The 24,489-nt window shown below is 43.7% G+C and overlaps 2 protein-coding genes across 5 annotated transcripts in view; both read left to right on the forward strand.

Annotated features, from left to right (window-relative positions):
* Window positions 1-3,982: 3,982 nt before the first annotated feature.
* On the forward strand, window positions 3,983-18,177 carry tbc1d13 (TBC1 domain family, member 13). Of its 2 annotated transcripts, none has more exons than XM_004084883.5 (12): window positions 3,983-4,184; window positions 6,259-6,332; window positions 6,409-6,449; window positions 7,989-8,050; window positions 10,497-10,596; window positions 12,779-12,861; window positions 13,556-13,715; window positions 13,903-14,113; window positions 14,269-14,432; window positions 16,468-16,628; window positions 16,710-16,767; window positions 16,839-18,177. In XM_004084883.5, the coding sequence occupies exons 1-12, from the start codon at window positions 4,162-4,164 to the stop codon at window positions 16,902-16,904; spliced, it is 1,203 nt and encodes a 400-aa protein (XP_004084931.1). In that variant the 5' UTR covers window positions 3,983-4,161; the 3' UTR covers window positions 16,905-18,177. The 2 variants fall into 2 exon arrangements, with proteins under 2 accessions (XP_004084931.1, XP_078811745.1); XM_078955619.1 differs by lacking the exon at window positions 3,983-4,184 and adding an exon at window positions 4,820-5,085.
* Window positions 18,178-18,990: 813 nt separating this feature from the next.
* Window positions 18,991-24,489, forward strand: part of thnsl2 (threonine synthase-like 2) — an 11,205-nt gene continuing 5,706 nt past the window's right edge. Inside the window, exons 1-5 of one of the 3 annotated variants that reach the window (XM_023960593.2) lie at window positions 18,991-19,045; window positions 21,393-21,624; window positions 21,712-21,906; window positions 23,885-24,037; window positions 24,108-24,347. In XM_023960593.2, coding sequence (XP_023816361.1) covers window positions 19,010-19,045; window positions 21,393-21,624; window positions 21,712-21,906; window positions 23,885-24,037; window positions 24,108-24,347 — 856 coding nt within the window. In that variant the 5' untranslated portion in view covers window positions 18,991-19,009. Of the gene's footprint in view, window positions 19,046-19,102; window positions 19,217-20,077; window positions 20,321-21,392; window positions 21,625-21,711; window positions 21,907-23,884; window positions 24,038-24,107; window positions 24,348-24,489 lie in introns of those variants that run through there. The other 2 variants (XM_023960595.2, XM_023960594.2) reach the window with 2 other exon arrangements.

Below are 24,489 nucleotides of genomic sequence, written 5' to 3' on the forward strand. Positions count from 1 at the left end.
CAATCAAAGTCTTCCAGCTCTTCCACTTAAAAAGATGTCAAATGTTTGTAACATTCATCATCGGTAAGGTTCAATTGTGAGAGACACAATGTAAAAAAAATGCAGATCTTCTGAAAGGCTGTGGTCTTTTGGGGCTGTCACTCGACAACACAGATCTTCTGTGGAACTGAGGTGCAGAGACTGGCCACTCCTTTGTTGCACTGGCAATGTGTTCATCCTTTTCTCAACACGGATCAGTTGTCCTGATAATCAGCGCCCCAAACCATGATACTTCCACCCCATGCTTCACAGTGAGAGTGGCGTTCTTGGGATGTGACATCATTCTGACTACCATGCTGCAAGGCTGCAGTATGTGCGGCTGCTTGGCTGTGTGTTGGACAGAGTGGTCAGTAATACTGGGGCACCTCAAGGAACCGTCCTCGTCACCCTTTCCACCACAGACTTCAGCTGCCGGTCAGAATCCTGTCACCTGCAGAAGTTTTCAGACGACTCAGCCTTAGTTGGCTCCATCCGCGGAGAGGAGGAGCCTGAGTACAGGAGTGTCGTTGGTGACTTGGTCTCATGGTGTGAGCGGAACAATCTGCAGCTCAACTTCACCAAAATGAAGGGACTGGTGATGGACCGGAAGAAGATCGAGTCTCTTGTGACCCCTGTTTCCATCCAGGGGGTCAACGCGGACACAGTGGGAGTCTACATCGACAGCAAACTGGTCTGGGGTGAAAACTGTGATGCTTTGTGTAAAAATGACCCGAGGAGGCTCAGGTCATTCAACATCTGTCAAACTGTGATGAGGATGTTTTATGACTCTGTGGTCTCCAGTGACATCGTGTTTGCTGTGGTGTGCTGGGGCAGCAGACTGCGGGCTGCAGATGCAAAAAGATTAAACAAACTGATCTGCAAGGCCGGGGACGTGGTGAGAGTTAAGCTGGACTCCCTAGAGACAGTAATGGGGAGAAGGATGCTTAAGAAACTTCGAAGAAACCTGGATAACTCCGCCCATCCCCTCAACCTGCTCCTGGACCGATGCAGGAGCTCACGGTCAGCGAGACTAACACCCCCCTAATTCAAACTGAGCACCACAGGAGGTCCTTCCTTCCTGTGGCAATACCACTCTTAACTCCTCAATATAAAACAGGCATACCTTCCTGTGACACATTAATATTTTGAACCCTGCAAATTTGCACTTGACATTGTAAATTGAGGGATGCCTTTTTTTTTTCTATAACTTAAGCTTTATTTTTCATTTTTTTAAACAAGGTTTAATACAAATGTACATGACATCAAGCAAAGTAAGTCTTACAAACAAGGAGAAAAAAATAAATAGATAAATAAATAAATAAAATAGGATAAAATGAAATAAAAATTTAAAAAGGGCAAGGAAAAAAAAAAATATATAAAAATAAAACATGTCAGCCACCATTCCAGAGGTGTAAATATGTCATACAATGGCCAGTGAGTTTTTATATAGAGTCTATCTGTCCCATATTTCCTTAAAATTTTCTTCTCATCTTTTCCATAATGTAGATCTCCTCGACTATTTCAGTCCAGTCTGTGAGGGTTGGTGGTTCTGGCTTAAGCCATATTCTGGTTATTGCTTTCCTTGCTGCAATTAGGAATATTTTCACCAAATACTGATCTTGAGGAGTGACTGTTTAAGAAATATTACCCAGATGTAACACTATCTGATTGAAGGGAATTGTATAGCAAAAGTAAAAGTATACACCATTTACCATTTTGATTATGTAAAAACTCGGTGACAGGAGCTCTGCTGTAACTGTAATTTCCCCCTGGGACAAACAAAGGATTCTGATTCTGATTCTGATTCTGATTCTGATTCTCCCTCCAAACACGGAGAGTGGGATTTATATCCAAGAGTTTCATTTTGGTCTCATCTGACCACAACCTTCCTCTGGATCATCCAGATGATTTCTGGAGAACTTTAGATGTTCCTGGACATGTGGTGGTGCTAGCAGGCGGACCTTTGGAGCACATCAGGATTTGAATCCATGACCGTGTTCTATGTCACTACAGTATCCTTTGTTACTGTGGTCCCAGCTCTCTTCTCTGACGTGTTCCCCTATGTAGTTCTGGGTTGTTTTAGCACCATTCTAATTTGTTTGTGAGAAATCTTAATGGACCTCCAGGTGGTGGGAGACTGTCAGTGATCTTTCTCCATGTTTTTAAGCATTGCTCCAAAAGTTCATTTTTCCCTCAGAGGTGTTTATTGTAGATTGGTTCATCGCAGTCTAGTTCAGGTCTATAGGCTTGTCCCTGGTGTCCTTTGACAGCTCTTTGATCTTGGTCATGGTGGAGATGTTGCCGTCTGACTGTTTAAGGGTGTGGACAGGTGTCTTTTATACAAGTAACCAGATCAAACAGGTGACATCAATACAGGTGTTGAGGATAGAGGATGTTTGAAACAGGTCTGTGAGGAACAGAATTCTTGTTTGTAGGAGATGAATATTTATTTTCGGCTCCTTTATACAAAAAAAGTACTTTCTGTCTCTCAAAGTTGAAGTGGATTAATGATAAACATGACAGAGTTTCATCAAGTTTTTAAGGGGGAAAACTTGAAGAATTGGTGACTGACAAACATTTTTGTCCCATTGTAACTGACGTATTTCTTTAAAGCACCATAGGTAGCCAAATCAACCAACCAACCACCCAACCAACCAACCAACCACCCACCCACCCACCCACCCACCCACCAACCAACGAATGTATACTTTATTGTCCCATGAGGTAAATGTGTCTTAGGCTGAGGAGCCCACAGCAACAACATAAAGAAAAGCACAGAATAAACATAGAATGAGACAACACCAACCAAAATAACAACCAGAGACACTTCCTCTGGACCGTTTACAGTTTGCTCGTGTCTTATGGCTGATGACCATCGTTTCAAGAAAATATGCCTGGTTTTCTTTCTTCCAAGAAACATAATTTTATTTAAAAGGTTATTCAAAAGCAATTGTTAGTTAAATAAAGCATGTCTAGAAGTATTTTCTTAAAAATTATTGGTGAAACAATTTGCATGTTATTAAAAAAATAATGATAAGAATTTTTGACTTATTCTTGAGGGCCTGTTTTTGCAGAGTAGACACTAAAGACACTGTTGTTTTTGTTGGTATTGGAAGAAATGGTATGTGATCATGTCTGATTTGAGCAATTAATTCAAAATTTATCTAGTTTCATTGATACATTTTTTGGAAGATAAAGCAGAACAAAGTTCTGCTGGACTTATGGCTTCCACCATCCAGAGATCATTGAGGTAGTAGCTTTACTGCTTTTTTTATTTTAAAGTGGGTTAGATTTGTGGAGAAGAACCTTTGCTCTTACTCCTTTACATTGGGCAAAAGTCTTATACAGTGGGATCATTTATTCCACACAAGTTTCCTATTGTTGCCAAACAGACAAAAGTCAAGTGAAATAAGGGAGTTTTTTTTTTTTTAATTCATGTAACATACAGGCATTTTATACAAACTGTTTAAAAAAATGTTTTTTTCAGGTAATTTAATTTTCCACTTTAAATAGTTATTTAATCCTAATTTATGAGATTTACCAGTTTGGCTACTTTTTTTGTTTTCTTTAAGTCTACCAAACTGACAATTTGAAAAGTTGCTGTTCTTTTGAAACTTTTGAGTAAGAACAGCCTATTTTTAAAGAAAGACACGTATTTTTGACCACTCAAGGAAGATTTGCAATCATTAACAGAAAAATTCAATCAATCCATCAATAAGGACAAATTGAGTCAACATTCGCTAGATGGAATTTTTCTTTTATTTATTTTTCATCTTAATTTAGAGTCAGGTGTAAACAAAACAATGTATTTCAGATATTCTAAAAAATAAATCTGTCATCAGAATCTGATTATAAAGTGAATCCTGTATATTCAAAGAATTGTACATTTACTCTAAAGTCCAGGTTACTGACAGAGAATGGCGTTTTTATGTTTATTTGTTTTAGCGTTGCTGCGTTGCCGTTTGCTAACGCGGCGGATCCTGACGCGGTGCCGCCGCGGCGGGGCGGAGGGGGAAGCAGCCGGTGGTGGTGGAGCCGCGGGCATGCTGCACGCTGACGGCGGAAAAGGCTGCAGGACTTCCTCTGGCCAGTGATTCTCTCCATTTGGAAGCAGTTTCGGGGCCACCTGTCACCTGCGCAGACATGTCGACCGCGTACAAAAACAGGTGAGAGCCGCCGCAGCAGCGGCCGAAGCCGAAGCCGGCGCGGACGCGGTTCCGTCCGGCGGAATCTGCGGCGTTAGCACGGCTAATGCTAGGCTAATTGAAGAAAGACAGACCGCTCGGTGACTGAACTGCAGCATAAACCCGGCTTTTAGGCGACACTTTTGGAAGCAAAGCTACACTGAATGACGAATGGATTGTTTAGAAATGTCTCACTTTACTTCAGGAATGACAGAGTCCTGTTAGCCGGCTGCTAGCAGACGCGTTAGCAGGTCAGCTGACCGTTAGCCGCGGCTCTGGCCGGCCTGTGGATGTTCAGACACTGACGGAGGTCCACGGAAAACCTGGAGAAGACTTGTCTTCGTTTGTTTTAGACTAAACACGCATTTTTTCATTGAACTTTTCTGTCCCACAACATGTGTTTCCATGTTTCATGGTGACATTTAGCTCCTCGGGTGTTTATGGTATGAACACCGGCTGTCACGCTGAGATAATGAAAGAGAATCACTCACGTGATGAACTGTCTGTACTGGTCACTTATGTTTAAAGTAAAAAAAAAATTAAATCGTTGTGAATCAAGACCAGATGGGAAAAAAACAGTTTAAAAAAATCTTTTAGTTGTTATATACAAATTACAGAAGGTGAGGCACAACCTTCCTGCTCTGCTCCATTCTGATCATCCACCTGCAGACAAATAGATCCATGAACGTCTCTGTTTTCCTCGTCTGAGCTGGAATCTGGATCAGAACTGGACGGCTGGACAGCTCCGATATTATTCACCATTTTTGTTGCACTCTAAGAGGAGTGAGGTGCTGTAAGCTATTTGGAAAGAGTGTAAACAAAGGGATGATGGGAAATGAGTGCAGGCTTACTCTGTGCCAACAGTCCCTCCGGCAACTCTGAGGTGATTATTATTATTTTTTTTTTTAATGAACTTCTGCTGCTCTGCAGAAACTGTTCTAGAAAGTGACATTTTTTTTTAAATTTTGGTTTAAAAAAACTGGCTTAATCATAACTAAAAGACCACTAGGGATGCTTTTACAACAGATTATGACCAGAGTAGGACTTTGAAGTCAAATTAGTAAACGTGTTCTCCACAATTGAACCATCGCCTGGGGGAGCGGTGAGCTGCAGACACAGCTGGTATGACTTAACCGTGGGTTTGAACTCACGGATTTCCACTCTCTGGGCAGACACTCTACCACAAGAGATATGTCTTATCCTGACCAAGCTCCCCTCAGCACCTTCATGGAAGTCAGAAAACAACCAACACTCCGATGTGCTTTTACTTTTTTAAATTGTTTTCCAAGACTGAAACAATTTCCTGAGGTTTTTCAGAATAATCCTTAAAATTCCTTTAATTGGTTTAACGCATGAAACACGGATGTTATTCATGGATGACTTTTTGTCCACCCATCCATCCATCCATCCATCCATCCATCCATCCATCCATCCAAACAAACAAACAAACAAACAAACAAACAAACAAACAAACCCTTTGGGGTCACAGGGTTGCTGGAGCCTATCCTAACTGCTATTGGGTGAAGGCAGAGTACATCCTGGACAGGTTACCGGTCCGTTGCAGGTCAACACACAGTTCAGAGCAGGGGTGGGCAATTCCAGGCCTCGAGGGCCGGTGTGTCTGCATGATTTCTAGATAGTCACGGCTGATTGGCTGGTTCAGGTGTGTCCAGCCAATCAGAACATGCCAGAGAAGGGTATGTTTGGAAGACATGCAGGAATGCGGCCCTCAGTGCCCACCTCTTGTTTAGAGTCATCTATTAAACAAGAAGCGTGGTTTTAAACTCTTGGAGAAAAGTCACTTAAGCGTGAGAAGAACAAAACTCCACACAGACAGAACACTACTGGGATTTGAACCAGGGCCTTTTCATTGTGATGCAAGAGTGCTAACCTCTGTGCAGCCACTTACCTGAAAAGTTCTGGTAACCTTAAGTACGTCTGGTTGGTGCACAGACTTGGGTGTCTAACCAGAAGCAGAAGTGTCTTGTTCTGTTCAGATTTTGCATTTCATGTCAGCGTGGCAGAACCTCCCTCACTGTGCTGTTCCCTGTTGTAGAATCCAGGAGTTCAAAGCAGCTCTGAGTGAAAAACACATCAACCTGGAGACGCTGAGGGAGCTGTGCTTCAATGGTAACTTTCCCTTCCTGTTCCTGAATAAACCCTTCTTTTGTGTGGCGGGAGTTTGACGGACCGTCTGTGCTTTCAGGGATCCCGTTTGAAGGAGGCATCCGTGCGCTCTGCTGGAAGGTTAGTTTCTGCTGCTGCACTGGATAACGTCAATCACATACGCGATTAATAAATGTGGATCATAAATGTGACTATCATGTCTCATTTTTTGTTTTTTTAAATGTCTTGATGTTCTCCAGCGTTTGACGCCCTGCTCCCTCAGATCAGCTCCGATCTGCTTTTTTAGGTTTTATGCAGGCCTGCACAATAAATTGCGATTTTTATGGTTATTGCGTTATCTGGATGTGCAATATGAATATCGCAAAAGACAGCGAAAATTGCAATAAATGGTTACCTTAAATGTGCTAAAACAATCTTATGGCATCCTGAAGTATTGAACGCAGCTAATAAATCTATTTATGCATTTGACTAATCGATGGACTCCTTTACATAATTGACCAATCGGAGGGAGCCCTTTCATGTTGGATGCCCGGCCCTTTGTAGGCAAGGGTCATTTGGAGTATTTTTAATGTACTTATATTTAAATATAACTGTTGCAGGGAAATGGAAATGCTTTTGGTTGTTTTCCTATTTGTTCATGTATCTCAAGTTATCGCAATATTGATCACTAAAATTACATATTTCCTCATATCATGCTGCTCTAGTTTGATGGATGTCACAACATTCTGCTCCCACATGCATTCTGTTCTGACTGCACAGTTGACCAACAGTGCTCTAACGGTCACTTAAAGAAACCTTATGTTTGGTGTTGTTTGGTGAGGTTGTTCCTCATAAATGCAGATGTCCTAGCGAAGGGCTTTCTCTCAGCTGATCCTCCCAACATCATTTTAAGCTGCATTCACACCAAACCCAGTTTACACGGCAGAGGCGTCCAATTTCAATGGTAATTCAACGTACAGACTCGATCAGACGTCCTGCACCATGTTAGCAGCGCACATCTGAACTGTGGCAGAAAAAAATTGCCTTGCGTCAACCAATCAGGAACCCGGTTTTGGCCTGAGACATGTTGATGGTGTCGTCAACATGTGCAGTCCAAAACCAACATGGAGGAGAATCTGTTTGGTCTCTTCCTGAACTTTATGATATTTTTTTCATTTGCACCTGCTGGGAGATGGTGAAGCTCACCGTACCAGGAGAGACTCCAAATGAACTCGGACATGGAGACGGGATTACCAACGTTTTTGTAAAGCTCTAAATAAGCCTGACCTCAACGTCATCCGTGTCTCCCAAGCATTGACTGTGTGTGACGGTCTGTGCTTCCATGTAGGGATGAGGCTACATATTTTTGACAGTAACTCCTCCCACAATAAAATTTATTTTTTGACAAGTGTCCAGCAGTGACTTTGACAGGCGGCGGACACAAATTTGCCGTGCGAATCTCGTCCGGTGTGAACGCAGCGTCACATCAGCTAAACAAAGCAACTTGCGGCTCTCGCTGCTTCCTGCCTGTGATTCCTACCTGGAACCTGTGAGGATGCTCTCAGTCTAACATAAATTCCAGCTGATGGAGGCCAGCGTGGATCCTGTTTCTGTCACAATGACCACTGAAGTCTGCAAACTCAGGAGTTCCTTTGCTTTGTGTCATCTGCTGCTTCTCAGATCCTCCTCAACTACCTTCCTGTGGATCAGACGCTATGGGAACCTTTCCTCAAGAAGCAGAGGTAAGGACATCCCTCTGAGCTTCAACCCCTCAAGCCTTCTGAGCTTCTGAGCACCAGTGAGACTCAGACAGAAATTCCTGCTACTGAACAGTGAAGTTTTCCAGATTCTTGGATTTCTTCCAGATCATCAAGTGGAAATGAAATATGTGTCCAAACAAACAAGTAAACTAGAATGAATGTCAAATCCATTCACTTTAGTTCCTGAAGTTCAGCCCACTATTGTTTTTCCACATCCAAAGAATCCAAAGTAAACATTCTTAGAACATTCTAGCACATTGGATGGTCACATGACTTTATTCAATTCAAAGTGTTTCCACACGCTGGACTGGAATGATGGACTGATCCGTTTTTGCTGCATCACATGTGTGCCGTCCGCTGTGATTGGTCGTTTTTATGTTATAGTAAAATAAACCTCCCAAGTCTCAATCCAATTTTCCAATATTCACTAAAATGATATATTTCATTTTCAACATTTTTAACGGTTTTGTTCGATTAACTTGCCTCAAACAGATCGATCTGGGTGGATAAATTGATCCAGTCCATAAAATGAGTGTTTTTAAAACCGATCATCTTCATCCAGAGACTTTGTCAAAGTCAAAGGTCAGAGTCAAAGGTCATTTGGATCCACATCTGCACTGAAGTTTAACAAGTTGCTGCTTGTTTCCTTCAATAATTGCATTGATCAGAATAGAAGCTGTAGCCTGTCTGTCTAAAACAAAAGCAGACGTGAAAAAGCTACTCAGAGATGCACTTCTGTTGTTCTCTCAGTGAATGGGGTAAATAACTCCTGTTGATAAAAAAAATAACAAATTCAGTAAAAAATTGTGGCAAAAGCCTTTATGTCTGACAGTTTGACAAACTGGAGAAGCAGAATTGAGAAGAGTTCTCATTGATCTGAACCTTGACCAGCTCAAGAACATTTTCAGTGCCATACATGCAACAGCTGGGAGCTGGATTCTCTGTAAATCTCTAAATAAATCTGTAAAGTCAAAAAGGAGTAAAACAAAGCCACCTCTCCTGAGAGGCAGTGAACCGGTTTGGACTCTCGTGTTCTTTAATATAATCTATGGGCTGCTTTGCTTTTTTAGTGCTTCTTTTACTGACTGATTCCACAACGAGCCGAAACACTAAGTTAAGTACAGTTACAAGCGTCAGGTGTTAAAGACTTTTGTGTTACACGAACCTGCAGAAGACGAATTAAACCGTCTTAATGGAATAACGTTTACTGTGTTCACACAAACTGAGCTGACTCACCACAAAACGTGTTGAATAATCAAAACGTTTGAGTATTGAAGACGTTTCTCTGGGTCTTTCCTTTTCTACTGCTTTGATGGAACTTGATGAGGGAGAATCTAAACTGACATTATTGCATAATTACTGTCACAAGAACAGGCAGACGGCTGGATCCAAGTGCAGCAGGTTTATTAGCTCAGTTAAAAGTCCACAAAGCTAAATCAGGGGTCAATAACAGGCATGAGAGCATCAGAGGAGAGACGGGAGTAGTCAGGATCCAGGCACGAGTTGCAGCAGGCAAACAGGATCAGGAAACAGAAGATCAGGTCCAAATACAGCGCTCAGTAATGAAGGCAGAGCGGCACAAACAATACTTCACACTGGGTGAGGCTCAGTGCAGTGCTTAAGTGTGGTGTGAGTGATTTGGCAAATGAGAGTCAGGTGTGCAGCACTCAGAAACTGCACGCTGGGGTTGCTGGGAGATGACGTGCATTCAGTATACTGAAGACGACTCCCGCCGGTGAACAGAGAGGGAGACAGAGCTCTGACTTCTGACAATTGCAATAAGATTTAAAAAAATCAGGATTGAAAAGTGGCCAGGAATTCAGTTGTAATGTCGTGTAAACACCGGCATAGGTGCAGCTGTGCTGCCCACATTCAATGCCTTCCTGATGGATCGGTGTCTCTGATCTTCTTCTGCAGGCACCACCAACAGGACGTCAGAGGGGAAATATGAGCAGTGGTGTGAGATCTCCTGTTTGTTGGTGGTAGGGGGGTTGGAAAGACAATGACCTCTCCAAGAGTATTGGATTTAAGCTGCCGACAGTTTTTTCTCTCTCATTCTTGAACTCCAGCTTGTTGTGTTGGAGTTCCTGGATCTTCCCTCAGGTTTAAGTGTTTGGATCTCAGCCAAACAAAGCGGGAAAGTTCACTTGCTGTTGCTGACGTGCTCTTACTTACACAAACAGTGGAAGGATAGAGTTGCTGTCAGTGATGAAGGCTGAGAAGACAAAGCTTTGCTTACAACAAACCAGAAGAGACCAAACATCCATCAGATCTTTGGTTTTGAAAGAAAAGAAAGAGGAAAAAGTTTTGGTCCCAAAGTTTTTTACTGATTTATCATCTATCGCAGTAGGGACAATGGAAACATTGTCCTGCACCCTGTTGAGCTACTGCTCTGTGTCTGATGTTTGTCCACCATGTGTGTCCTCAGAGATCTGTACTCTCAGTTCCTGAAAGAAATGATCATCCAGCCGGGCATCGCCAAAGCCAACCTGGGTCTGTCCAGAGAAGATGTCACCATGGAGGATCACGTGAGTCTGTTTCTCTGCCTCTGTCAAGTTTGATCCAGGCCCCGCCCCCCCATCTCCATCAGATGGACATCAGTACTTGATTGGTCTAAATAAACATCTGTGGTGCTGATTTTCAGTTAGCTGCTGCAGACAGGAACACTGTCAGACTGGCTGAAGTTCCATCACATTTCACATTTATTTGTTTGTAGGATAAGCCCCTTGAGATGTGTCATCTCGTTTTCAAGGGGGTCCTCACTCCATCACAAACCTGGGAGTAGAATCACAACAAAGCAGCAGTCGGTGAAATTCAAACATGTTTGTTCTGCTGCTAAAAGAGGAAAGCAACACCCTTTCAAAGATGATCAGACATTTTTTTTGTCTATTGTGTCCCTAAAGGATATTTATATCGGGAAGGAGTCCGTTTTTAAATCGTCTGAAAGTTTTGTTTGTGCTTCTTTATGGGTGACATGAAACCTATTTTACCAGGTTTCATGAACCAAACCTAGTAAAATAGCTGGATTTGTTTGAGAGCTGCTTCCTAAATCAGGGTTTGGACCGGCCAGGAGCCTGCTGAAAAAACACACACAGCTCCTCCTGACACATCAAGTAAACATGTTTAAAAGTAAACGTGTTTTCAGTGACTGAAGATTTAAGATGACGGCTGCTTTCTCAGACTTCTGTTCTGCACATTGACAGTGAATAAGAACTGGACTGAGCAGCCCCTCCCCCCAAGCGTTCCAAACAGGAAGTACCTGCTGGTCCCAGAAAGCAAAAATCCCATAGACTTCTATAGAGAAATAAATGGCTATTATTCAGTCATTATGTTTATCAGAATAACCATTCCTGCTCTGATACCCTTTTATTAACCTGTTCTTGATAATCCTAATTTTTTTTCATGATATTTTAGCTGTAGTGCAAGTGATTCACGTTATAAACTGACCAAGCAGATGCCTCAATGAAAGTAGGTGGCCTCTGATCGAACGTTCAAACCATTTGATTGACAGATTTGGGGTGTGACCTTCTAACTTGCTCACTCCTGATTGGAGAGAGTGGTTGCCATAAAAATGTAGAATCCGACCCAGAGGAACCAATCATGGCTTTCTGAGAACATCTGGTTCCAACAAGCTGATGAACATAAACTACGGCTGGTTGGTTGGAACCGGAAGGAAGGTGCGTTGTCTTTGGGTGACATCACACGCGATTGGTCCATTTCTTTTACACAGTCAATGGTTCTGCAGAGCAGCGGCTTTCAGGAAACACAGCAAAACCAAATGCAAAGACTTGACCTAAAGGTGTTTTCTAAATATCTGCGGAGTAGATTTAAAACTGTCAATGTTGTTCTGTCATCTACGAACACATCATTACTGGAGCCTCCTGAAGCTTGTCAATCATTTTTGTTGCCATGACTGCAACGCTCCAGACTTTTTTTTGTTCCGTGAAGGAGGCTCATGAGTCTGTGGTTTCCGACAGGTGATGAAAGTTTCTGTCGCTGAAAGATGTGGAGGCTAAAGATCTGACCAGTTAGTTGTTATTCAGTTTTATATTTACAGATGTCTTAGGTGTATCTCTTTGTTTTGCTGGGGTGGAAAATCCTACATTATTATCTGCAAACGAGAGACATTGCAGCTATGAAGAAAACCCTGCAGACAGTATTTACTATGGAGGCTTTTTGTCTTTTAAACATTCATAGGTTTTTAACCCTTGTGCTATCCAAGGCACTCTAACGTTGGACCGGTATCTGCTTGTTCTGCGCACTGTCTTGTGGGGTCCAGATGACCCCACTCCCAATGTTAATGTGCCTCGGAGGCACGTTAACATTGGGAGTGGGGTCATCTGGACCCCACAAGACAGTGAACCTCTTTTCTTCAATGATTTGTGATCTTCACTGGTGTCCATGGATTACATGAAATCCTCTTCACCTTTATCCACCTTTGTCATGGTAGGGAGAACACGTCAATGTAAAGGTGGGGTCATTTTGACCCCACAAGATAGCACAAAGGTTAATGACAACATCAGAAATCCAACATTTCTAACTGTTCTTGATGTTCTTATCCTGGATGTTGATCCTCTCTAGAGAAGGAGAACCTCATAGGCAGTCTGGGATAAACGGAGTGAATCTCCATGACTACCAGACTACAGGATCCTGTTTTGTGAAAACCCTGGAGCTCTCATGCGTCTCACTCTGCTGTGGTTTTACTTTCAGCCTCTGAATCCAAACCCAGACAGCAGGTGGAACACCTACTTCAAAGATAACGAGATCCTTCTGCAGATCGACAAAGACGTCCGGTGAATATGAAGGAGATCTCAGCGTCTCACAGTTATATCATTTCTATGATGATCAGAAAAGACTGAACTGAAAAACTGAGGGGGGGAAAAAGAAAAAAATGTGTATGTAAACGTAGTGGGCGGAGCCATGGCAGCAGATTGCCCCACCCATAACTTAATAGTATAGCGCCTCAATTTAAGCTCCCACATGAAGTATTTATGTGTCCTAGGAAGCAAAAAAGGCTCCCAAAAATATGCATTTGCACATGAATGTCAGAGGAGAGTCTATTGGTAGAAGGATGCTGAGTCCTAGAGCTGCCAGGCAAGAGGTCTAGAGGAAGACCAAGGAGGTTCATGGATGCAGAAAGGAAGAGAATGTAGAACAGAGGCTTTCATGGAGGAAGCTGAAAGGAAAAGAAGATGTCTGTTGTGTCCTAGCCTATTGTAATGTATTATGGAATTGTCTTTTTTATGTTTTATTCTTCTTAAAAAATTACATTTTGTAGAAAGCTGTTAACGTCCTAAGAAAATCTGTAGAGATGTAATTGAAGTATTTAGTTTTTAACTTATCAGCCCTTAAAATTAGCCACATTTTAGCAAAAATGGGGTCCTAGTGCTTTCTGTCATTTCGAAGCTGTCAAAGGGAAATCCCGTGTCGACCTACCTTGATGGCGTCTGTTCTGCCACAGCAGTAACTCCCGTCTCACGTTTGCAGGCGTTTGTACCCGGACATGGCGTTCTTCCAGCGCCCCACGGAGTACCCGAGCCAGCTGATCCTGGACCCCCAAAACGATTACGAGACGCTCCGTCGGCGAGTGGAGCAGACCACCCTGAAGGCTCAGACGGTGAACCGTAACCGCAGCGGGGTCACCAACGTGAGTGTTGGATGCTTGTTTTTCACAATAAAAGCTCAGACTTGGCAGCATGCGTGCTGAGGTGCAGTCGGCCGCTGGAGCCGCCCCCCTCAGGACTCCCTTTAGAGGGGTGGAAACAGTTTCTACACCAGAAGACCAGACTGGGATCCGGTTCCGTATGACAGCATGGGTCTGTGTCCTGCTGCAGGTCAGCTCTCCAGGGAAGGCTCTGAACTTGTACCCGTCAAACGAGTATGAGGTTCTGCCCAGCGGCAGCGAGGCCCACTGGGAGGTGGTGGAGCGCATTCTCTTCATCTACGCCAAACTCAACCCCGGCATCGCCTACGTCCAGGGCATGAACGAGATCGTCGGGCCGATCTACTACACATTCGTCACCGACCCGAACACGGAGTGGAAAGGTCTGTAAGTCTGGAGACGTGCGCATGCACGTGCACGGCTCTGCCCCAGATTCCGCTCTATATATATTCTTCAGTTCAGCAAAAAGGTGGTTCTGCTGGAACTCACCGAGGGTGAGGTCCTGGATGGTTCTGATGCGTCCTGCTGCGGTCCACAGAGCACGCCGAAGCCGACACCTTCTTCTGTTTCACTAACCTGATGTCGGAGAACAGAGACAACTTCATCAAGAGCCTGGATGACTCCCAGTGCGGCATCACCTACAAGATGGAGAGCGTCTACGCCATGCTCCGGGACAAAGACCCTCAGCTCCTCCTCAAGCTGGTGAGACCCCCAGCTCGCTCTAACGTGGGAAAAACTGGTCTCACGTTCTGGGCTCACACCGGACGCGATTCTCATCAGGGGCGACGAGTTTGAATGTTAAGTCAATGTAGAGACATGATCTGAAGTCCTGCAGCGCCATCATTGGACATGGCGCAGCTGCGTCAACCAATCAGGTTTGGGCACGTGATGCTTTCAGTGACTCATCAAAAGGTAGAAAAGAAATCCCGTATGTCCGTTTGATGCGAGGACTTTGGTCCTGAACTTCCATCCGTTTTTCTGACCCGCTGGGGCCGCGCGATTGCCAGAGACTGTCCCGGTGACTGTTGGGTGAAGGCGGGAGACACCTTGGACAGGTCGCCAGCCTGTCACAGAGCCCATGAAACTGGAGGGATGGAGCCCGCTACGCTAGCCAGCCGCCCGGTGGACCGCTCTTTTATATGGAATGTCACTGAGAATAGACTATGAAAAATCAACTACGCTAATTTGGTCGTTGCGCCTGGATTTTCTTTGGTCATTTTAAATGATTTAGCGGTACCATGCATACCACAAACCTCCATGGACCGAGTACCAGCACCACCACTCTGTAAAAAGAAAAAAGAAAAAACTTGATGTAAACAATCATCGTTAACTAATCGACTAATTGAAAAAAGAATCGTTGACTAATCAACTACAGAAATAATCGTTAGTGACAGCCCTACTGTAAAAAAAAACCTTCTTAAATGTTACTTTTTATGTTTCCACAAATCCAAAACTTTATTTTATTGAAGCTTAATTCCCTGTGAAATATTTTCAGCCGCTTTAAACTTACCACTTGGTGTCATTAAAATGGAAATGTTCTCTTTCTCACGTCCGACTTTAAGGTGTGACAAAAAAATGAAGCAAAAGAAAGTGACCCAGCCGTCATAAAACCGGTATTTTCCAATGAAATAATAAACATGACTCAGCGTAAGTGTTGCATTAGAGAGCCATGCGCCACATATTGTGCAAAGCTGTCTTGGTATCTGGGAACAACAGCTGTCTCAATAAATGCATATTTGGAGGAAGATTTTTCTAAAATAGCAGATTTCTTTTTCTTTGAAGTTGAAGACTTCCTCCATTTCCTCAGTAGCTCCTTTCTACGGAGCCCTTGTCCTGACATTAAGATTTTAAAATATATCTTGTTCCCACAGATTAATATCTTGTTCCCCTCAGATTAATATCTCGTTCGTACGAAATACTATTCCGTTCCCACAAGATACTATCCCGTCCCCTCGAAATGATTAACTCGTTCGAACGCAATAATTATTCACGTCATAAGTCATTCACGCGGATATGCTCTCTGTACGCCGGCAAAAGCCGCTTTCACGGAAGTTACCGCTGAAAGCAGCTTTTGCCGGCGTACAGAGAGCATATCCGCGTGAATGAATTATGACGTGAATAATTATTGCGTTCGAACGAGTTAATCATTTCGAGGGAACGGGATAGTATCTTGTGGGAACGGAATAGTATTTCGTACGAACGAGATATTAATCTGTGGGAACAAGATATATTTTAAAATCTTAATGTCAGGACAAGGGCTCCGTACCTTTCTACTCAAAGAAACTTTTTTTTATGACGCCTGAATTTAAATTTCCAGCGATTAGATCAAATGTCCCTTATGCTTTTGCTTTCAGGTAAAAGCTTCATTAGGATCAGTTTGGTGGTTTGATGCATATTTGCATCAATAAGCATCAAAGGTTATTACCTTTGTCAGCTTGGAGCTGCTGCTGTAAGAAGGTGGCAAATGTATTCAGGACTCGCGACCGACACGAACAACAAGAGCAGCATGAAGAATGACTCATCGACGTATGAGCTGTTTTTCAAAATAAAACGTCCTTCAGAATCGATGATAATGTTCGTGGATGGTGAAGATGGCTGAGGAGAAGGCGGATTGTTCTGAACTCCAAGCAGAACAATCCCAGCAGCCAAACCTTTGGAGGTTCTCTGGTAGCTTTCAGGTGTGCAGCACCAAACTCGCTCAGATCCTCTCTGATGCCGTCTTCTCTGAGGCCCACAGGAGGAGCAGAACATCAAGCCTCAGTACTTCACCTTCCGCTGGCTCACCCTGCTGCTGTCCCAGGAGTTCCTCCTGCCAGACGTCATCCGCATCTGGGACACGCTGTTCTCTGACAAAGACCGCTTCGACTTCCTCATCCTGGTGTGCTGCGCCATGCTGATGTGAGGCCCCGCCCTTCCCTGGCCGGCTCTGCTCTTCCTCCTCTTCCTGCTCACCTGAATCCCTCTGCCCTCTGTCTGCAGACTCATCCGCAGCGACCTGCTGGCAGGAGACTTCACGGTGAACATGAGGTTACTGCAGGTACGTCACAGTGCAGCTTTCCATGCGAGTGTCTGTCCGCGCAGCTCATCCTCGTGTTTGAACCCCCCCAGGATTACCCCATCTCAGACGTGCACACCATCCTGACTAAGGCCAAGGAGCTGCAGGACACCTCCTAACCTGCTGGGGTTGTGCCGTTGGTGAAGGTTTAATGTTGTGGATGGACCTGAAGACGTTGGATGGAGAGTCCCACCGCTCTGGTTTCTGGACGTGCAGAAGCCTCGGGGTGGTGTGGGCGTGTTCTGGGCAGAGCCTCCAGCTGTTGTGGTTGCTCAGAACGTTGTGAGCTTCAGCGGGGAGACGAACGTCTGCAGATCCAGTCTGAAATTGGACCAAACCATCGTATGGAGACTCCCCTGAGCAAACGCGATCAGGAAGACATTTCTGTTCCTTAAGGGTTTTATTTGTAAGTGAAACGTGTCCGCCTTACCTGCTTATGATGTGAAACACCACATGAAGACTGGAACATGTGGAGGTCGGAGGGCGCCCCCAGATGGCAGTCACACGTTTGTGACCTGAGGTTCCTCACCAAATGAAGCTTTTAAAATCCATCTGTTGGATGCCTTAGCTCTGGCAGGTTCTGGTCCGATCCAGATCCGGTTTCCTCTGCGTGAACGGGTAGTGATGGAGCTGCGGGCCTTTTCCTGTCCTGGTCAGGCTTTGTTTTGGCCAACGGCGCCTCAAATCAACTGCGTGATTATTCCAGGTGGTTTGGTCCTCTTCAGTGTGCCGAGAGGAGGGAGGGGCATTATCATTCCAGTCCAGTCTCCACCACTGACCCGGGGAGGAAGAGACCCCAGAAAAGTTTAGATGTCCGCTTCGTTAGTGACCTAAACTAGGACACGCCGGTCTAATTCACCCACGTGCAGCGGACGTGCCCGTGAGACCTTCAGAACCGTAAACCAGAGCAGATTCTGGAGTCAGTTTGGTTCCAGCTCACGATTTAAGATTGATTTCTCCTTTTTTATGAAGAATCTAACTTTGCCATGATTGGAGGTTAAAGCCAAACAAAAGTAGAATCTTTATTTACAAATTATAAAGTCTTACGTTAAAAAAGTAAGAGAATTTTTTTTAAGTCTAAAATGCAAAAAAAAAAAAAACAAAAGCTCCAAAGGGAAAGGGACCTGTGGATTTCCAGATTCCACATTGAAGCATGTGAAAGTCCAAACACCTGAACCGGTTTCGGGTTCTGAGGAAACCTGCAGAGGAAAGCAGCTCCACAGTGAAGCAGACAGACTTCTGAAAGTACTAAAGTTCTTTTTTTCCCCTCCAGACTGGTGTTTGTATTTCTGACTGCTTCGTGCGCGCGCATGAGATGTTCAGTGTCTCCGTTTTTTGTGGGTTATTTGCATGATTTCAATTTTGTAAGCAGATTTTGTAAAAAGAAGAAAATGGTGAAACTGCCATGAATGTTTTTATGTTTGCTGATGATGTGCATTAAAATCAACGGTGGAAAAAAGTGTCGTTCCTTCAGGAAATCTGCCTAGTAACCTGTAGAATTCAGGTGAGCAGATGTGCACGCTGACTCCTCCCATTCCATCGGGCATTATGGGAAACTTTTTACTGAAGTGATGCTTATACTTTCACAGAAATGTAGGAGGAAAAAGGGTTTTTTACATCCATGTGAGATCATCTGAGAAAGCAGACAGCAGCAGCATGTCCTGCTGGTCCGGACCGTTACTGAGTTCAGGTTGTGATGGAGCAGCAGAGAACATAAAGACGCATGCTTCCAGCCTCTTTATGTTCTCTTTAACTGCATTTTATGAAACCCATAGGCTTCAAACTCACAACAGAGCTTTTAATCTTCTTACTGAATCCATCTGGAAATTTGGATTTACAAACGAAACAAGACAAAATAACAGAAACATGGATCTACATTGAGATTTCAAACTTAGATTAATATGTGTGTATTCTTAATCATAAATGGACATGTTAGCTCTTTAGCCTTCAGAAACACTGAAACCATAAAATGTTAAATTTGTCAACAGGAGTTTTCAGTGCTAGAACTTGGGGAGTGGCAGAAAGTTGAATAAATAATACCCAAATCCACAAAATGAACTAAAAATTGTGGTTTAAAATTATTTAAACAGTAAAGAATTAAACTGTTAACTTCATTTATAATTTGGAGGCTTTCTTTCCTGTAAATAATCCCCGTTTCTACATTTGATGCTTTTTTTCTTGAAGACGTTCGCTAAGCCCCGCCCCGTTTCTTTGCAACAAGCCAATGAGCGGCCGCGTTGGACATGTGACGCAAGCAGAGGTAAGCTAGCTTCTTCCGCGAAAGACTTTCTCGTCGTTTGGTGAAAAACGCGCGTGAGCTCGGAGCACGTGCAGGTTTAGGTTCGTGTGTGTTCACCGGTGAGGATCAGCTTCACGGAACCTCTGAGGCTTTGGGAACTGAAGCAGTTCGAGCTTCAGTAACGAAACAGAGGTTTAGTAATTCGGACATAGCCCGATCGGGCTTTACTGAGCTCACGTTGATCCTGAATGTCTGTTAAGATTAAAGATCACGTCAGTGGCGAGTTTCCTATCGCCCAAAGAATCATTCTGATTCACAATGATTTCAATAAAGAGATACTCAGTTTTATTTGTGTCCTCCATCAGAAAAATACCACAAAAACATGTGTGGGTGAAAACACGAGTGGGTCTTTAAATTTACAATATCTAAAAAGTAAACTTCAAGTACACTGCCTCACTATAGTATAGAGTTTAGTATACTTGTATTACACTTAAATAGATTACTTTTTGCTAAGGGTTACTCTGCTGCTCTGCATTGTTTTGCTTTTATCAGCATTTTTTGAAGTTTTTCATTCTTTTTTTTAACATTTAATTAAAGACCTTTTAAGCATGACACAAAACTCCATCATTCACTTCAGTTTTATCACAGGTAATGATAACTGATATAAAAAAAAATTATAAAAAACATTTTTCTAGTTAGACTTTACACTATAGCAGAATCCTGTTCATTGGGGGGAACCAGGTGGGATTGGGGCCCACAGGAAGTGCCTAAAGGCCTTTTGCCACAGGACCGGCTGGACCCAAGAAGACTACACAGGATTTGACTTCCTGTTGGCTCACCACCCACAGGGAGGAGATCTTAATCACATTTCTTATTTTCATAATGTATCAGGTGATTCTTGGAGGCCTCCACTTCATTTTCGAATGAAATGGAATACCTCACGTGTAGAATAGTCTGAACATTCAGCATGAATAGAGTTTAACGTCTGAATACAAAGTGTATGGGGGTCACATGATTGGGTGGAGTATTAAATGAGAACATTTCTGCCTTGCAGATTCTCAGCTGTAAATGTGATCAGTGTCTCGGCGTGTCGTTCCAAAGTTCAGATGTTTCTGATCTGCAGCTCAGCAGCAGATTTCTGGATCTACCTGCATAAAACTTAGAGACAACAGAACCTGCAGCTGGTTGACGTACATGCATTCTGTAGGACATGAGTTTGTGTGACTTACAAAGAAGTGCGTTTGCAGTTTTTGTGGGCAGACTGGTGTTAGCCTGAAGCTGGAGCAAACCTGCCTGGTAGGATCTCATTTTACTTTACTGCACTGACTCAAGTCCAGTTCTCTGTATTGTAAGGAATGCCTGGCGCACTGCATGACGCGCCTCATGCATCCTCTTTGGATCTAGTTTGAAAGCCTTCCAAGTGTTTTTTTTAATTATGATTATGCCATTTTTATCTAAATTCAAAAAACCAGTGTCGTTCTCTAGGACATAGTATCTGAAGCGGCAGGAGTTCATTAGAAATTCACCTCCGAATTGAGGGCGGGACTGTAGTTGCAAAGTCAGCCCCTGCTTGTTTCCCATGATCCCATCTTTTACACTCTCTCCTGCTAGCTTACAGCCCCTCAAAACCCCTAAGCTAACATTGGCGGTGCAACAAAAATGGAGTGATATCAGAGCTATCCATCCGTCCCGTTCTGATCTAGATTCCATCTCAGACGAGGAAAACAAAGACGTTCATGGATCTATTGGTTTACAGGTGGATGCATCAGAATGGAGCAGAGCGGGGAGCTTGTGACACGCTGACTGTAGCAGCTTTGTCACAGCCTTTTCAGAAGCATAAATCTAATTCTAGAAATCCAATAAATGTAGTTTAATTTTCCTTTTAAATATTTCATCCACCATAAGAAAAAGGCCACAAGAACATGAAAAAAACACCAAAAACACCATTTTTATTGGACTGGGTCTTTAAGGTTGCTGGGATTTTTGTGGCATCTCTCATTGGATCCTCCTAAAGGTACCCGTCCTGAGTTGCCAGATATTTCTATGAATTGTATGAAAACATTCCTCGCTCCTCTCCTCAAAGTAAACCATAGCATAAACTGAACCAAATCCCAACTATCGTGGTAGAAACATGGAACACCAACACCAGCGTCTGGTTCACCACAGCAGTACAGGGTCATTGCTTTTTAGGAAGTTACTGTAGAGAGAACTCATGCTAATTTAGTTTTAGAGTATTTTGCGGTTTTTGCCTTCAGTGTCTGAACAAAAGAAGGACGAACCCGATGAGGTGTTTGACCCTCAGCATTGTACTAGAACACTGTGAGTTCATGGTCCTCCTCTGATGGTCACGATCATGTGTTGTTCACAGAGCTCAACCATGCAGTACTGCAGCACCCGGGGCGGGGTGGGGGGCTGGAGCTTCAGGGATGTGTTGTTCTCCGGCTACGCTCCGGATGGGGGCATGTTCATGCCGGAAACGCTACCGGTGCTGGACCCCGACGCGCTGAGGAGCTGGAGGGGGCTGTCCTACCCCAGAGTGGTGGTGGAGGTGGCGTCTCTGTTCATCCCCCCTCAGCTCATCCCCAGAGACGACCTGGGGGGTGAGTGAGACCCTCGTGTTGGTACAGGGCCCAACGCTGGTCAAACATCCTCCTCTCATCACCTCCTCTGCTGTGTTCTCCCTACAGTCCTCGTGGAGGAGGCCCTCTCTGGTTTCTCTGTGCCTGAGGTGGTCCGGGTAGCTAGGCTGAAGGATGGCCTGACCGTGTTGGAGCTTTTCCACGGAGAAACTCTGGCTTTTAAGGATCTGGCCATGAGCTGCACCGTCCACTTTCTCTCCTACTTCCTGAAGAAAGAGAGCCGCAGAGCTGTAGTTGTTGTAGGTAAGAAGGCCCTCCAGCTGGAGGTGTCACTGTTTCCATTTGTGTGCAGCAGAAGCACAGAACGCTGAGTCAGCGCACATCTGTCTTTGAGTGTCAAAATCTGTGAGGCTTCATGAGATTTAAGGGGCAGTCTGTGGTTTCTGTGGTTTCCATACGATTCACCGGACATAGCTCTGCCGCGGAGCTCTTTTGCTTGTCATGCCGGCATTCGGGCAGCCAGCTGATATTGTAGTTTAGGGTCGAATAGGAATAATAATATTCAGGACTTGTCTTTTATTAACATACTTTATAGCAGTCGCTTTATGGCAAAGCAGCAAGCCTAGGTATCATAAATCTTATGATATTTTTCTTATATTCATTGAGACAATAATAAATTGATCATTTTTGTTTTTCTTTTTTATTTCTTGAACGAATGTGGGTCACAGAGACACGGAAGTTACTGCTGAAAGAGGCTTTTGCGGCCGGACGGAGACCATATACGTGTTTATGAAGGACTTATGACTTGAATAATTATTTTGTTAGTACGAATTAATTATTTCGAGGGAACGTAATATTATCCTGTTGGAACGGAATATTATCTTGTGGGAACAAGATCTTAACAGCTGTTTATTTCTCTATAGAAGTCTATGGGATTTTGGATTCTTGGACCTGGCGGGTACTTCCTGTTTGAAATGGCACATTCTGCTAATGGTTACCTTCAAAATCTCTCCCTGTTACTCAATCCAAGACTGATCCACCATGTACTTTGACCCACACAACAATAAATAGGCCAACCTTTTTGCTGCTATAAACATTCCTGAAACATCTCCTCAATGGCATCTTTGGATATGGGCATCGGCTTTAAAGAATTGACAGAAAAACTGGTCTCTCTTTAGAAAAACTGGTGTTCTTTGATCAAATGTATTCATTACAAGGAATGTACCATGCATCCAAATCCCTCCGCCCCTCTGTCCTAGTTCTACTGTCTGAGCTGTTACCCAACCAGTTTGCCCAACATGTGGAGTCAAGAGGATGGGAGACGGGAGCCACTTGGATCAAACACCATCACTTCCATCTCCCAGTCATTAAAATCTGAGGACCAAAAAATCTTTATTTTCATGTAAAGACGAAAAAACAGGTGCAAGTCTTTCTATTTGATAGGAACAAATAGTTCTGTGCAAAGGTTTAAAGTGTGAAAAAACACTCAGCAAAAAATGCTTGCAGAAATATAAGGGGTTGGATTATAGATTGTTTTTATCAATTTACAAAATGAAAGTGAGTAGACAATGAAAAAAAACCTAAATCAAATCAATATTTGGTGTTTGTCTTCAAACCAGCATCAGCTCTTATTGGTGCACTTCCACAAAGTCAGGTTTTGTAGGATTGTAATCAGGTTTATGATGATAAATGTCACACAAACGTTTGAAACCCAGTCGTGAAATGAAACAGAAAAGGCTGCGTAGGAGGATTAAAGCAGAGTAAAGAACAGCCAAACTCTGCTACCAGTGTGAGGCTGAAAAAGACCGTTTCACAGCAACTAGGACTCTCGGTAGTTCTACCGCAGCAGCAAGGTCTCTCCCAGACAAGGATCTTAAAGCAGATTCAAAATGTTTAAACTCTTTTGAAGAAGTGCAAAGAAACAAGGATCGTAGTGACAGGGAAACTTTAATGCAGCAGATGAGAGATGCATCAAGCTCATTACCCTTCAAAATAAGACGTCCAGGAGTCCCATCAGCTCAGATCTGGAAGAAATCAGTTGGACACCCATCTACTGCCTGAAGAAGTCTGGCCAGACGTGGTTCAGACAGCTAAACATCAAACGTGGAAACAAGGACAAGAAACTCCAGTATCAGGGCTGCAAAAAAATGCCAAGATTAGAAATATTTGGCTCATTGCAGTTTGTTCCTCTAAAGACTATTTTGATTCCAGTTTACATAAATAAAACAGCATTTGAATCCATGTGAATGTTCACTCAGGTGTGGATGCTCTTTCGGTTCAGGTACCTCCGGTGATACTGGGGGCTCGGCCATCCAGAGTGCCAAAGGCTTGCCTGGTTTGGATGTGGTGGTGGTTTACCCTCGAGGACGTGTCACCCCGGTGCAGGAGAAGCACATGACCACATGCCTGGAGGATAACGTGCACGTATTTGCAGGTACATCAGCAGTAGGAGTCAGGTGTTGGTCATTTTAACTTAGGATGACGTCATGTGGTTGCGCCGGCAGCCGATGGCAGCTCTGACGACATCGACCAGCCTTTGAGGCGCCTGTTTGCTGACCAGCAGCTGGTGCTGTCTCATGGGTTAATGAGCCTCAACTCGGTGAACTGGTCCAGAATCCTAATCCAGCTCGCACACTTCGTCTACGCTTACCTGGAGCTCAGTGAAGTGGAGCGGGCTGAGCCGGGGGCGGCTCTGCCAGAGCTGGAGGTCGTTGTTCCCACAGGAGGAGCAGGAAACATCGCAGGTAAAATTCTGAAATGTTCTGTACCTTTTGTTTTTATAGCACCACGTGACATAAAGTTAAATGTAGAACAAGACAACAAGTTAAAGATTTACTTTGATTTAATAAACTTCACCCTTTGGTCCATTACGATGAGTTTTAACCA

Source organism: Oryzias latipes, chromosome 12 (genome assembly GCF_053564925.1).
Source record: "Oryzias latipes strain Hd-rR chromosome 12, Olatipes_Hd-rR_3.1".
NCBI lineage: Eukaryota > Metazoa > Chordata > Actinopteri > Beloniformes > Adrianichthyidae > Oryzias > Oryzias latipes.

Excerpts from the sequence above, each read along its gene's own strand:
- tbc1d13 (XM_004084883.5), top strand. The coding sequence starts at position 4,162 with ATGTCGACCGCGTACAAAAACAG. Across the intron at positions 6,450-7,988 it reads TCCGTGCGCTCTGCTGGAAG|ATCCTCCTCAACTACCTTCC; the intron begins GTTAGTTTCTGC and ends GCTGCTTCTCAG. Across the intron at positions 16,629-16,709 it reads GTGTGCTGCGCCATGCTGAT|ACTCATCCGCAGCGACCTGC; the intron begins GTGAGGCCCCGC and ends CTCTGTCTGCAG.